The sequence below is a fragment of the Schistocerca piceifrons genome, chromosome 2 (genome assembly GCF_021461385.2).
Source record: "Schistocerca piceifrons isolate TAMUIC-IGC-003096 chromosome 2, iqSchPice1.1, whole genome shotgun sequence".
Taxonomy (NCBI): Eukaryota; Metazoa; Arthropoda; class Insecta; order Orthoptera; family Acrididae; genus Schistocerca; species Schistocerca piceifrons.
In genome coordinates, this window is record NC_060139.1 from 352,189,438 (window position 1) to 352,205,526 (window position 16,089).

General features: G+C 44.7%; 1 protein-coding gene across 2 annotated transcripts in view; it reads right to left on the reverse strand.

The window, feature by feature from the left end:
* LOC124776969 (CDK5RAP1-like protein) overlaps nt 1–16,089 on the reverse strand; it is a 125,701-nt gene that overhangs the window by 77,010 nt on the left and 32,602 nt on the right. For both annotated transcript variants that reach the window (XR_007015669.1, XM_047252210.1), the window contains exon 4: nt 6,501–6,646. Coding sequence is in view for 1 of the 2 variants with exons in the window: in XM_047252210.1 (XP_047108166.1) it covers nt 6,501–6,646 (146 nt within the window). In the remaining variant the exon portion in view is untranslated. The remainder of the gene's footprint in view (nt 1–6,500; nt 6,647–16,089) is intronic.

The following is a 16,089-nucleotide window of genomic DNA, read 5'->3' on the forward strand; positions in this document are numbered from 1 at the left end:
TCCATTTAGCTGTCTCATTGAATTATGCAACATAGAGATTCATGTGGCATTCAGATGTGATAGTGACCTGATGTTGGACTGTATGAGAATGTGGGGGCACACACACTTGTTGTCAAGGTCTCAATTGATCTTGTCTGACAATCACAAGGGAGGATCAAACATACTGACCACCAAACACACCATAACCCTTTCAAATCTATGCCAGCTACCTGCGAATAAGTACTGGATTCTCTGCAACATTCTGCGTCATCCTGCACCACTGGCTGAAAACTAGCAGCATCCAGACTAGGGAATTACATTCCCATACGAATGGTGCCATAAACACAACAACACAAACAGCTGCATTTGGACTGGTGCTGTGACAAGGAAGAATGGACAGCTGATGAATGGCATAACACTGTTTTCTGTTGAAACTTCCTGGCAGATTAAAACTGTGTGCCCGACCAAGACTCGAACTCGGGACCTTTGCCTTTCGTGGGTAAGTGCTCTACCATCTGAGCTACTGAAGCACAAGTCATGCCCGGTCCTCACAGCTTTACTTCTGCCAGTATCTCGTCTCCTACCTTCGAAACTTTACAGAAGCTCTCCTGCGAAACTTGAAGAACTAGCGCTCCTGAAAGAAAGTTTCATATCAGCACACACTCCGCTGCAGAGTGAAAATCTCATTCTGGAAACGCCTCCCAGGCTGTGGCTAAGCCATGTCTCCGCAATGTTAATTCTTAATTTCTTTGCGTGTTTTTGGTACTTGCATTGTTTAATTCATAAATTTCGGGCGTATTATAGTATTTGAGAGTTGTAGCATCGCGTTTTAGTACCTGAATAGTGTAAATTCGCGTAGTCGTTTGTCTTCTGTTTTTGTTTTGAACGGCCAGTGTCGGTTGGTCACAGTCAGTGTGCTCCCTGCCGCCGTTGGATAAGCAGCTGCAGCAGCAAGTCATATACTCCTAGCTTACTCATTTTTTACATAGTTTAATTCTTAATTTCTTTGCGTGTTTTTGGTACTTGCATTGTTTAATTCATAAATTTCGGGAGTATTATAGTATTTGAGAGTTGTAGCATCGCGTTTTAGTACCTGAATAGTGTAAATTCGCATAGTCTCCTTCCGCCGCCGAGCAGTGCCAGCAGTGCGCAAGTAGCAGCATTACTGCATTTACTAGGCAATCTTGTATTTGAATAACCATTTAAATTTTGTCGATTTGTTTGCGCTCTCTGTAGATTAGTTCAGACGTTCTTTGCAAAACAGTTTTTAGCATGGATAGGGACTGCAACTGCTGTGTTCAGATGCAGGCTGAGTTGGCATCCCTTCGCTCCCAGCTTCAGGCAGTGTTGGCTTCAGTCACACAGCTTGAGGCTGTTGCCAATGGGCATCACTGTGGGGGTCCGGATGGGGGTTTGTCGGGGACGGCCAGCTCGTCCCACGCATCCCCCGATCGGACTACGACTGTGGTTGCCCGGGATATTGCCCGCATTGAGGCTGATCCCTCACCTGTGGTAGAGTGGGAGGTCATCTCAAGGTGTGGCAGGGGGCGAAAGACATTCTGGAGGGCTGAACGGAAGGCCTCTCCAGTTTGTCTGACGAACCAGTTTCAGGCTCTGTCTCAGGCTGATACTGATCTTCGGCCTGACATGGCTGCTTGTCCTGTTCCAGAGGTTGCCCCTCAGTCTGCAAGATCCGGGCGGTCGCAGAGGGTGGGCTTACTGGTAGTTGGGAGCTCCAACATCAGGCGCGTAATGGGGCCCCTTAGGGAAATGGCAGCAAGAGAGGGGAAGAAAACCAATGTGCACTCCGTGTGCATACCGTGGGGAGTCATTCCAGATGTGGAAAGGGTCCTTCCGGATGCCATGAAGGGTACAGGGTGCACCCATCTGCAGGTGGTCGCTCATGTCGGCACCAATGATGTGTGTCGCTATGGATCGGAGGAAATCCTCTCTGGCTTCCGGCGGCTATCTGATTTGGTGAAGACTGCCAGTCTCGCTAGCGGGATGAAAGCAGAGCTCACCATCTGCAGCATCGTCGACAGGACTGACTGCGGACCTTTGGTACAGAGCCGAGTGGAGGGTCTGAATCAGAGGCTGAGATGGTTCTGCGACCATGTGGGCTGCAGATTCCTCGACTTGCGCCATAGGGTGGTGGGGTTTCGGGTTCCGCTGGATAGATCAGGAGTCCACTACACGCAAGAAGCAGCTACACGGGTAGCAGGGGTTGTGTGGCGTGGGCTGGGTGGTTTTTTTTTAGGTTAGATGGCCTTGGGCAAGTACAGAAAGGGCAACAGCCTCAACAGGTGCAGGACAAAGTCAGGACATGCGGGGACCAAGCAGCAATCGGTATTATAATGGTCAACTGTCGAAGCTGCGTTGGTAAAGTACCAGAACTTCAAGCGCTGATAGAAAGCACCGAAGCTGAAATCGTTATAGGTACAGAGAGCTGGCTTAAGCCAGAGATAAATTCTGCCGAAATTTTTACAAAGGTACAGACGGTGTTTAGAAAGGATAGATTGCATGCAACCGGTGGTGGAGCGTTCGTCGCTGTTAGTAGTAGTTTATCCTGTAGTGAAGTAGAAGTGGATAGTTCCTGTGAATTATTATGGGTGGAGGTTACACTCAACAACCGAGCTAGGTTAATAATTGGCTCCTTTTACCGACCTCCCGACTCAGCATCATTAGTGGCAGAACAACTGAGAGAAAATTTGGAATACATTTCACATAAATTTTCTCAGCATGTTATAGTCTTAGGTGGAGATTTCAATTTACCAGATACAGACTGGGACACTCAGATGTTTAGGACGGGTGGTAGGGACAGAGCATCGAGTGACATTATACTGAGTGCACTATCCGAAAATTACCTCGAGCAATTAAACAGAGAACCGACTCGTGGAGATAACATCTTGGACCTACTGATAACAAACAGACTCGAACTTTTCGACTCTTTAAGTGCAGTACAGGGAATCAGTGATCATAAGGCCGTTGCAGCATCCCCGAATATGGAAGTTAATAGGAATATAAAAAAAGGGAGAAAGGTTTATCTGTTTAGCAAGAGTAATAGAAGGCAGATTTCAGACTACCTAACAGATCAAAACGAAAATTTCTGTTCCGACACTGACAATGTTGAGTGTTTATGGAAAAAGTTCAAGGCAATCGTAAAATGCGTTTTAGACAGGTACGTGCCGAGTAAAACTGTGAGGGACAGGAAAAACCCACCGTGGTACAACAACAAAGTTAGGAAACTACTGCGAAAGCAAAGAGAGCTTCACTCCAAGTTTAAACGCAGCCAAAACCTCTCAGACAAACAGAAGCTAAACGATGTCATAGTTAGCGTAAGGAGGGCTATGCGTGAAGCGTTCAGTGAATTCGAAAGTAAAATTCTATGTACCGACTTGACAGAAAATCCTAGGAAGTTCTGGTCTTACGTTAAATCAGTAAGTGGCTCGAAACAGCATATCCAGACACTCTGGGATGATGATGGCACTGAAACAGAGGATGACACGCGTAAAGCTGAAATACTAAACACCTTTTTCCAAAGCTGTTTCACAGAGGAAGACCGCACTGCAGTTCCTTCTCTAAATCCTCGCACAAACGAAAAAATGGCTGACATCGAAATAAGTGTCCAAGGAATAGAAAAGCAACTGGAATCACTCAATAGAGGAAAGTCCACTGGACCTGACGGGATACCAATTCGATTCTACACAGAGTACGCGAAAGAACTTGCCCCCCTTCTAACAGCCGTGTACCGCAAGTCTCTAGAGGAACAGAGGGTTCCAAATGATTGGAAAAGAGTCACAGGTAGCCCCAGTCTTCAACAAGGGTCGTCGAGCAGATGCGCAAAACTATAGACCTATATCTCTGACGTTGATCTGTTGTAGAATTTTAGAACATGTTTTTTGCTCGCGTATCATGTCTTTTTTGGAAACCCAGAATCTACTATGTAGGAATCAACATGGATTCCGGAAGCGGCGATCGTGTGAGACCCAACTCGCTTTATTTGTTCATGAGACCCAGAAAATATTAGATACAGGCTCCCAGGTAGATGCTATTTTTCTTGACTTCCGGAAGGCGTTCGATACAGTTCCGCACTGTTGCCTGATAAACAAAGTAAGAGCCTACGGAATATCAGACCAGCTGTGTGGCTGGATTGAAGAGTTTTTAGCAAACAGAACACAGCATGTTGTTATCAATGGAGAGACGTCTACAGACGTTAAAGTAACCTCTGGCGTGCCACAGGGGAATGTTATGGGACCATTGCTTTTCACAATATATATAAATGACCTAGTAGATAGTGTCGGAAGTTCCATGTGGCTTTTTGCGGATGATGCTGTAGTATACAGAGAAGTTGCAGCATTAGAAAATTGTAGCGAAATGCAGGAAGATCTGCAGCAGATAGGCACTTGGTGCAGGGAGTGGCAACTGTCCCTTAACATAGACAAATGTAATGTATTGCGAATACATAGAAAGAAGGATCCTTTATTGTATGATTATATGATAGGGGAACAAACACTGGTAGCAGTTACTTCTGTAAAATATCTGGGAGTATGCATGCGGAACGATTTGAAGTGGAATGATCACATAAAACTAATTGTTGGTAAGGCGGGTACCAGGTTGAGATTCATTGGGAGAGTGCTTAGAAAATGTAGTCCATCAACAAAGGAGGTGGCTTACAAAACACTCGTTCGACCTATACTTGAGTATTGCTCATCATTGTGGGATGCGTACCAGATCGGTTTGACGGAGGAGATAGAGAAGATCCAAAGAAGAGCGGTGCGTTTCGTCACAGGGTTAGTTGGTAACCGTGATAGCGTTACGGAGATGTTTAATAAACTCAAGTGGCAGACTCTGCAAGAGAGGCGCTCTGCATCGCGGTGTAGCTTGCTCGCCAGGTTTCGAGAGGGTGCGTTTCTGGATGAGGTATCGAATATATTGCTTCCACCTACTTATACCTCCCGAGGAGATCACGAATGTAAAATTAGAGAGATTAGAGCGCGCACGGAGGCTTTCAGACAGTCGTTCTTCCCGCGAACCATACGCGACTGGAACAGGAAAGGGAGGTAATGATAGTGGCACGTAAAGTGCCCACCGCCACACACCGTTGGGTGGCTTGAGGAGTATAAATGTAGATGTAGATGTAGAACCAAGTTTGTGCAGGCGTTCACACCAGAAGGTGTGCAACATCATAGTGATAAGCGGGCTCATAAAACCAAGTTCTTTATAAATGTGACTCAATTTTGTAATCACTGAAATAACATCACATACACTCTCAATCTGTAAAGTTTCATTTGGTTTCCACCTTCCCTTCTGGGTGCTTCACTTTCTTTGTCATTTCCATAAATGCTGATTTCAGACAGAATTCACTCTATTTATCTATGATATTGTCCACTATTTGAAGTGTGTGTTTAACAGATATCAATTAATCTTTCTATATTGAAACCATGTTGATCTTAGTCAATTCCTTTCAGTCCTCAGTGTGATGCAAGCGTTTTAAATAACAGTTACCCCTGAAACTCTTTCTGTATGATTAATAGGAAAATCAGCATGTGCTACTACGCCGCCTGAATCACCACCTCCTTTAACGATAATAAACTAAGCTTCTTTCCACATGGAGGGTATCTGTCATTGTATTAAGTATTCATTAAATATAACAATTAGATGGAGTGAGGGTAGTGATTGTTTTCTTTGCTTTTTTAAGATATGTGACTACCCCATTTGGATTTAATTCTTGTTCCTTTTTTGGCCATTATTATTATACACTCGTTTCTGTACTAAAGATGTCAATACAATTTAGTTTGCATAGCCACTATTAATTTGATCACTTGTCTTTTCCACATATTGGTGCTGTTTTCTTGCTTGCCAGCTGGGACATCATAGTAGTTGTTGGTACAAGCAAAGAATGGTTGGAGGATCTAATTATAAAACATAATGAATCACATGACCATGAAGGAGTGAAGTATTAGCAGATAGTTTTGCAACAATTCTATGGCCTATGGGAGAATATTTTATGTAGAAAGATAGCTGTTGTCTACTTGCAAAAGATAGATCTATATTAAAAACGTAAATAAGACAGCCCCAGAGGCAAATGTCAAGATCAATCATTAAGGGATTTGATAAAAGACCACAAACAATATGTAACTATTTTTCAGCACGAAATTAATCAAAGTAATAACTTATGACATCGTCAGTTAGAAATCTAGTGGAAAGTTAATGCCCTGCAACAAACAGACTGCATATTAAGATATATACTGATGTGACACCAAGAAGGGACAAGGGATGATGATGATGATGATGATGATGATGATGATGAGGAGGAGGAGGAGGAGGAGGAGGAGTACAATATGAGTGGAATAGATGGCTTAAATCACATCACTTTTTAATGTATTTTCAGTTGAATGTTCATTTTCTTTCTGATTAAAAAAATGTGTTACCTACCAGCAGGAATGGTACACAGCCCTAACACTAGTGAAAATTAAGTTATTAATACAGATATTGTTATACAAATTAAAAATAAGTCTTACCCAGGAGGGTTACTTCTTTGATACCCTGTTCAGATAACTGTCGCACTTCAGCCAATATGGAATCCACTGGCCGTGACCGTTCTCTTCCTCTTGTGAAAGGAACAATACAGTAGGTACACATATTGTCACAGCCACGCATTATAGATCTGTAAAATTTAATATCAATAATATTCTTGTTAACTACCAACTATTAAAGTCAACTTTTATAAATTTATCAAGGGGTGAACACTGAGTAACAGGGGAGTGAAGGACAGAAGATGGAAAACTATGTGTAAAGTTGACAACCAAACAGCTTGCAAAGACCTTTGCACAGATTACATTCATTCAATTATGAGTGCACCATTATGAGCACTTCCTGATGGGCTACAAAAATAAGGACAAAATATTGTAGAATGCCAAAAATAAAAGAGAGAATGCTTTAATATGTTGCCCATGAGCATATGGCAAGATATGGAGAGCCCCTGAAATTTGAATACTTTTGGTAAGAATGTTATACTCACCAACTCCTTTTGAAAATTATATGGACACACACTCTGAGAGTGAACGTGCACAATATTACACTAAGTATGAATGTTTGTAATAAATTAAGCCTTCTGTAAGACAGTGTAAACATGTTTATGTTAAGAGTACAGCAGTAAATAGGAAGTAAGTGAACATGATGAAGGGTATAACAGCAATAACAAAGCAGCAACTCATTTTCAAAATAACACCGTATGAGGAAGTATACCAGTCAGTGCAGTGGTTTCACACTCACACAAAATATGTTTACTACTTCACATTGGTTACATGCAGCAGTTGGCATAGTATATGAAAGGCGGTGAGTAATATATTTACTTATTTGCAACTGATTCTCAAATATTCTTCATCCAAGTGTCAACAGAACATAACATGAACAAGCCAATGAAACGAAAGAACTTTGCAAAAGTGAACACAAAGAAAGATATCTGGATTGTGATCTTTGGAAAGATTGCCATCCCACTCCTGATCTCAGTTTGCACAGTTCAACTCATATTAATCACACAAATAGGATGTTAGGAATGTCAACTGAGAGTCTTGATGCAAGAAACAAGGAAGATAGGAAATTACAGTATTTTGTCCCATCAATGATAAGGTCATTTAGAGACTATGAAGAGCAGGGGACTGGGAAAGGATAGGAATAATTAGGCAGGGCACCCATGGCCCAGAGGCAGCATCTTGAACTACTGAACAGCACATCACAAGTCCTCAGTTTGATCCTACCCACTGCTAAAATTCTGAAGAAAAATCACCATCAATGGTGGCCAAAGACTTCCAATATGAGAAGTCATCTTTGTTCTGCCAATGACTCTGTGAAAGAGGCTAGAGAAGTGTACAGAGCTCCAAAGTAATGGTCTTCCCTTGAGGCGGGAAAGTGTCTCTGACATGCAAAAGAATCAACAGTGATCACCGTTCTGAGGAAGCAGAAGGCAATGGAAATGACGGCATTAAAGACACATGATGTGTATCCACAGGGCACGTGGCTAGTAACTAAAACAGTTTCATGATAATCTTTCCAATGGCTAAATGTTTAGGTTTAGTTCCTCAGTCAGATCTATGGGATGGGACTGCTAAGGGAGAGGTAACCATGGCAAAAAAGACTGAAAAACCAATGAAAAGGTAACATTCTTCAAGCTGGAGTGTAGGATGTGAGAAGTTTGATGTTTGAGCAATGTGGTAGGGAAGCTTGAAAATCTGAAAAGGGAAATGTGACGGCAAAATCTAGATTTTGTGAGGACCAGTGAAGTGAAATGGAAAGAAAATAAGGACTTTTGGTCATTAATCATGGGGGCCTGGAACACAATAGCAAGAGAAGGAGCAGGAGACAGAGTTATGGGAGAATATTGACTTGGCAGCAGAAATGAAAAAGACCAAATGAGTTCTCCAAAAATGGAAAGAGCAAGAAATATGTTTGAAACTGACCCAGAGATTTGAGGAGATTCCATATGGATTACATTAACCCTCAAACAGATGTGCAACATACTTTGTACACATGTAAAGAATAGCTGTCTTTATGTTACCAAGATAAACACATATGAACAAAATGACAGTTTAACCTCCATTTAATTAAACAGTGATAATATAAACTTACATTACATGAGCTAAATCGCTGTTTAATTAAACAATAATAAAATAAATTTTCATTATATCTGTTGTGACAGTGCCACGACATTTAACAGTGCCGCCACGACAGTACGCGCAAACGGCGATAGAGGCGCTCCGCAACTCGGCTGAGCGCGGGAGCACCACCTAGCTATGAACGGCGCCGGCCGCATGTCACGGCACGGCAGTCGAATAAGAGATACTGAGTTGTTATCATGTAACCAGCTATTGTTTCTAAGTGAGTGTGTTTGAATATCCGCGCAATTATTGGTGATTAAAGGTTATAACACGTTTTGGCGAAAAGGTCGGATATTTTCACTGTGTTGTGGATTTGTGTGTTCATGACAGGGCAGACATGGAACAGCTTATGCAAGTGCTCACTGAACAACAAACACAGCTGACGGCTGCTATTCAGGCACAACAAACACAGCTGACGGCTGCTATTCATGCGTTGTCGACGTCGCTTACTCATCATCTGTCTTCCTCTTCTCCGCCTCCATTCCCTCCTTACGACGAGGCCGCTGAAGACTGGGAGGATTATGAGAAGCGTTTGCGGCAACACTTCTTGGCTTTCGGCGTTGTCAACACTCCTATGTGTAAGTCATTATTTCTATCTTGGATTTCCTCACGGATCTATCAGCTGCTATCTCAGTTAGCCCCTTTGCGGGAACCTGCCTCTCTGTCCTTCCAAGAAATGTGTGACTTATTGTCTAACTATTACCGAAAAAACACCCACGTCGTTGCCGCCCGTGTGGCGTTCTACTGGTGTCATAAACAGCCCCATCAATCTTACTGGGCTTCGACGGCGGAACTACACGGTCTAAGTAGGAAATGTCAGTTTGCCACGGACACTCATCATGAGTCTTATGCTGATTCAATTGTTAGGGATGCTATTCTACGGCTTGCTCCTGATAAAGAAGTTCAGCAATGTGCCCTACAACTGCCAAACCCATCGTTGTCGGAAGTTCTAAGCATCGCTCAATCCTTTGAAGTGTCTCACACTGCTGGCGCGCAAATAGATGCGTGGTGTGATGTAGGCGCTGTACAGTCAACTTTCAACATGGACAATTTGCCTGTTTCACAGGAGAACAAAGATGTGGCGGCGGTTCACTTGCGTAAACAACGTCGCGTTGGGCCGCACGCTCGCAGCGAAAACAGCAACCACAGAAGCAGGTTCGTTCCGCACTTCCGTCTTGTCCACATTGTTTCGTACAGCATGACAGGGCCGCGTGTCCAAAACGTTGGGCCACGTTTAGTTCATGTAGGAAAAAAGGCCACATTGCTTCTGTGTGTCAGTCCCCTAAAGTTCCTGTCGACGAGGACGAGGCATCAGGCATGGATGTTAACTGTGTGCTTTCTCAAACAAATAAGTTGTTTGTTACTGTTCGTGTTCTGGATAAAGACATTCGCATGCAAGTGGACACTGGCTCTGCAGTAACTCTCATTAATTCTTGCACGTATTTGGAGTTGGGCTCCCCTCCCTTGTCTCCAGTTACGCGAAATCTGAGAACTTATAATAAACAGAAAATTCCTATCATTGGCCAGTTTGATGCTTCCACTGCCTACAAGTCTGTTGTTAGGCCCCTCACATTTTATGTGGTGGATCATGTGGGCACTGAAAACCTGTTCGGTTATGATGCTTTCCAGTTGTTCGGGTTCTCCATTGATGATGATGTGCACCTCATATCTGAGGATATTCTGTATCAACAGCTGGATGGATTGTGTTCTGAATTTTCGTCCGTGTTCTCTGCTGGTCTGGGTCGTGCCAAGGATTTTGAAGCCCACATTACTCTTAAACCTACAGCTCGCCCTAAGTTTTTCCGGGCACGCCCTATTCCAGTGGCGTTGCGTGCACCTGTCAAGGCTGAGATAGACAGGTTAACAGCTTCAGGGATTCTCCTTCCTGTTACCTCTAGCGAATGGGCATCACCAATTGTGGTGGTTTCTAAACCAAACGGGAGTCTGTGATTGTGTGGTGATTTTAAAGCCACTGTCAACGCTCAGAGCCTCATTGACACTTATCCTCTTCCCCGTCCTGAGGAGTTATTTACCAAGCTCGCTGGGGGCCAGTTCTTTTCCAAACCTGATTTATCGGAGGCATACCATCAGTTGCCGTTGAATGCTTCTTCCAAGGAATTTCACGTCATCAACACTCCTTGTGGGTTGTATCAGTACCAGCGGTTACCATTTGGCGTCGCTAGCGCGCTGGCCATTTTTCAGCGGTTTTTGGAACAGCTCACGGCTTCCGTTCCCGGCTGCATAAACTATCTGGATGACATTGTTGTCACAGAGGCCTCCACTGAGGAGCACCTTTGCAATCTGCGTTCACTGTTTTGGGTTTTGCATTCAGCTGGGTTGAGGTGCAATCTGGACAAGTCACAGTTCTTCCAACCCTCCATTGTGTATCTTGGTTTCCACTTGTCCCGTGAGGGGATACGTTCTCTACGTCAGCACGTTGCGGCAATTAACACTCTACCCCGGCCGTCTACGGTCAAAGAACTTCAGGCGTTTCTAGGCAAGATTGCTTATTATCACAAATTCACTCCATCCGCAGCAGCGGTAGCTCATCCTCTGCATCAGCTGTTACGCAAAAACGTCCCTTTCTGTTGGTCCGACGAGTGTGAGCACGCTTTTGTCCGCCTGAAGGCTCATTTGCAGTCGGCGCCTTGTCTTGCCACATTCCGTCCGGGTCAGCACTTGGTTCTGGCGACTGACGCGTCACAGTATGGCCTAGGGGCTGTTCTCGCCCATCGGTATGAGGATGGGTCGGAACGACCCATCGCCTATGCTTCCAAGACCCTCAACGATGCGCAACGGCGTTACTCTCAAATCGAAAAGGAGGCGCTCGCTATCATTTATGCTCTAAAAAAGTTCAGCGTTTTTTTGTATGGTTCTAAGTTTCACCTCATCACCGATCACAAGCTGCTGGTCTCTCTGTTCAGCCCATCGGCATCGCTTCCGGATAAGGCAGCTCACCGCCTGCAACATTGGGCCTTATACTTGTCTTGTTTTCACTATGAGATTCACTATCGCCCCATGGCCCAGCACGCCAACGCTGACGCATTGTCGCGATTGCCGATGGGCCCCGACCATGCCTTGCGCCTTCGTCTGTCTGTTCGTGATGGTGTTGTTCTTCTGGCCACGGATGTCGCATCTCCACGGGTCATGGTGCCAGCCTCTCTTCGCAAAGATGTTCTCAAACTGTTGCATGAAGGCCATTGGGGTATTTCTCGGACTAAGTCCCTGGCCCACAGGCACGTTTATTGGCCCGGTATTGATTCGGACATCGCCCACAGGGTTGCTGTGTGTGGTCAGTGTGCTCAACAACTGGCTGCACCTCGTACAATGCCCTCTCCGTGGCCTGATCCAGCGCAGCCATGGGAACGGGTGCACGCTGACTTTGCTGGCCCCTTCCTCGGTACTTATTGGCTACAGTTGATTGACGCCTTCTCGAAGTTTCCGTTTGTTGTTCGATGTCCGTCGCCCACCACTGCGGTGACGACGCTGGCTTTGTCCAAAATCTTTGCGCTAGAAGGTCTTCCATCCATGATCGTCATGGACAATGGCCCTCAGTTCTCTTCACAGGCCTTCCGTGATTTTTGTACTGGACAAAGGATTCATCATGTTACAGCACCGGCCTTCCATCCGCAATCGAATGGGGAGGTAGAGCGCCTTGTCCGCACTTTCAAAAGCCAGATGAAAAAATTCCTTAGTAATTTCTGGGTTCTTATTGCTTCACGCCTCTGGGTGATCGCAGCCCTGGCCGCCAACCGCGCACTCTACTGCACCTGCTTCCCCTGTCAGGCCTTCTGCTGTGTCCCCTTGTGCGGGAAAATACTCAGTGGGCGCCAACATGTGGGCACGAGGGTATGCATCTCGCCCTAAATGGATTCCAGGGGTGGTCAAGGCTCTTCGCGGCCGCTGGCTTTGTGAAATACGTATGGACGATGGCATGGTTGTTCGCCATTACGACCAGATGCGCCCACGAGTGGTGGCCACGCCGGTGCCACCGCCCCTTCCTTCGCCTCCACCAGCCTGAGAAGCCAGTCCTGTCGCTTCTGCCGATCTACCGTACGCGTTGATGCAGCCGACGTCGCTACCGCTTCCGAGTACGCCGGAACAGGCGCCAGTCGCAACGCCGCCTTCACCGGGACCCATCTTGCTGGAGCACACCCCCAGGTCCACGACACCTATGGATGCTGCTCCGGAGTTTTCACCCATCATCTCGTCCAGGAGGCACGTTCCACGCAAGAGCTTCCGTCCTGGACATTTTCGACCATACTCTCGTGTCTCTCTGCGGGATCTTCTCAGGGCCTCACAAGAGGCCATGGATGTCTCCGCGCTGTCCATGTCTCCAAGGGAGTGAGTGGTGGTTTTTTTTTCCCAAGGGGGGAAAGTGTTGTGATGGTGCAACAACATTTAACAGTGCCGCCACGACAGTATGCGCAAACGGCGATAGAGGCGTTCCGCAACTCGGCTGAGCGCGGGAGCGCCACCTAGCTACGAACGGCGCCGGCCGCATGTCACGGCACGGCAGTCGAATAAGAGATACTGAGTTGTTATCATGTAACCAGCTATTGTTTCTAAGTGAGTGTGTTTGAATATCCACGCAATTACTGCTGATTAAAGGTTATAACAATATCACTCTGATGTCACATACCCCACAGTAACAACACACTTGAAGCATTAAATAGCATAGTTGCATTAGATCACAACCAACCGACCTACTGACTGCTAATTATCTCGTACACAACTACCTCATAGTGGGATTGTGTGAACAGCTTGTAATCTGTGTCATTTTCTTGCATGGATGGTAAGTTTTTTCTCACCTAGCTCATTGTTTATTTTATATTACTGCTGCTGGCCTGGACATATGACACCACAACTTAACACTGTGTCAGCTGAAGTAATACAGAAGGAACAGGTACGGGCATGCAGTTGTAAAGGAACAATGGAATGGCGCACAACAATGTTATTTGTGGTTGGCACACTTTATATGTAGGTGTGCCTGCTAGAGGGTTAAGGTCAGACACAGACTACGCATCAGATATTGGATTGTAAGGTGTGCAAGACAGCAGGCCCTGTGGCCTCTTCATACACTTATTATGGGTCATCAAAACAGCCTATCTTGCATTTCTAAAATCTGAATTTACAAACATGCAAATTAATTTTATTTTCCTACCACATTACACTGTCATCCAAAGTAAGTAATCAGATGTTATGGGCCGGTATGTACATGATAGGGAGTAGGATGCATGCATATCATAATTCTGTTCATTTCACATGGAGACGAAAGAGAACTTTTGGACTGTGAGGAGGCCAGTCACTCACAATGGCAGCAAATGGTCAGAAGGACATATGGTCATTGGAAATCGCAGACAAGAGTGCTGACCAAACCACAGCTGCCACCTTTCTCTTTTGATGTTGGGTCTCAGGGGCCAAGCTGACAGGCAGTTGCTATTTTTGCAATGGCTGGGGCAGTTTTTTCACAAAAGCCTCATGTTTGGGGCAAGAATGTGCCAACTCAGTGCCACAGCTGTGCTACTATTTGGGGCGTTTTGGAGAAATGGTCGCTGAGCTCCATGGGATAGCTGACAGAATGGCACCACACTTAGTACCCCAATATCATACTGTGTAGGCGCCCATCGCCAGAAAGCTTCCTCCGTAAAGTCCTGGTGGAAGCTGTGATAGGCTGCTTGACAGTTGTGTCAGCACACATTTGTAGTCACCATAGGGAGGTGGCAGGAAGGAATGGTACTGTCGCCTAGGCTGACGGAGTACGGTATCAAGAGTCTAGACAAATTTGTTGTATGGCCATAATTGGTGAAGGCTTTGTTTATTGGCAATGACTGACTGTGTTCTAGCAGAGCCAAGCAGTTGCTCCCTGGGTGCAGGGTGGAAGAGAATTTGAGGAGGTGGCTCCTGGCAGGCATAGGAATCAGTCATTCACTTTGGTGCCCTTGCTGCAGAGTAATTTCATTTGCAGTTTCACTTGTCAGGCCACCCAGACAGACACTTAGTTTCTTAATGTTCAATCTTCAATCGGTCTCCAACGAGGAACCCATCTCCAAGTAGTGGAGCCAATCATGGGTAGCAGCCATCACCAGCATGCTGCCTGGTGCTGTACTTTCAGTAATGTATGCAGCTCTGGCCTGTAGGGTTTCAATTGATTTTTCAGCCGTCCAAAATTCAAATTGAGGTTTCTCAGCAGTGGTAACCATAGAACCACTTAGCCTACTTAGTTAATATCATGGTACCGCATCCAATTACCGACTTGTTTGTCAATATTATACATTTCACCTGTTCTCTTTCTGCTCCCTGCCATAGTAGAGTAGCACACAAGATTCCATGCTGTGTCTTGCCAACACCTCTATCAAGTGAAGACTATTTAAATGTTTGGATTACTTTAGTATACATGATTGTTCCTTGTACAAATTCATGATTAATTTGGTGTTACATTTAATGTAATTTTAAATTTTTAGGACAGCATTTACCTGTTAAAGAGTCACGCTTAACAGACACATTTCCTAACACAATTTTTAGTTGGGAACATCAGTCAATTAATTTAATGATTAAATTAGATGAGAGGATAGTCACTCAACATGGGATTTACATCAGGGCCATTTTAGCACTGCTTTTCACACCTCATGTAGAATCAATGTAAACCCAAATAGCAAACACGCAGCTGGTTTCCCAGTGTACCCAGGAGCAGTTATAGACTCGGATCACAATATAGTAGTGATTAAGATTAGGCTGAAGTTTAAAAGAATCATGTGGAAGAATTAAAGTTGAAAGAAATGGGATACTATAGTGCGAAAGAATGATGAGCTACATTTGAAGTTCTATACGACTGTAGATGCTGTGATAATGAATACCACAATATGCATCTCAGCTGAAGAGGAATGGACAGCTATAAAATGGGCAATCACAGAAGTTGGATAGGTAGACATAGGTACAAGGATTGTAACTGCAAAGAAACCTTGGGTAACAGAATAAATACTTCCACTGACTGATGAAAGAAGGGAGTAAGTTCAGGGAAAGACAGGAATATAGCAATGTAAGTCATTTAGGAATTAAATAAGCTGGAAGTGGAGGGAAGTCAATGAGCAAAACATGTAGATATCCAAAAAGAAATGTTAGCTGAAGGACTGCTTCAGCATACAGAAAAATCATACAACATTCAGTAAAATTCAAATCAAGAGTGTGAAGATTAAAGTGGGAAGGGAATTTCACTGTTAAACACAGAGGAGAGAGCGGATACGTAGGAAGCGTACACTGAAGATCCCTATGAGAGGGAGGACTATTCCGATGATGTGACATAAGAAGAAATACGCATATATATGGAAGACTTGGGGGATAGAGTTTAACAGAGTCTAAAAGACTTGCATTCAAATAAGAGAGAAGAGTTAGGTAACCTTTGCAATTTCTAGAACCTTGGGTGAGTGTGGTAACCAATATACCACAACAATAT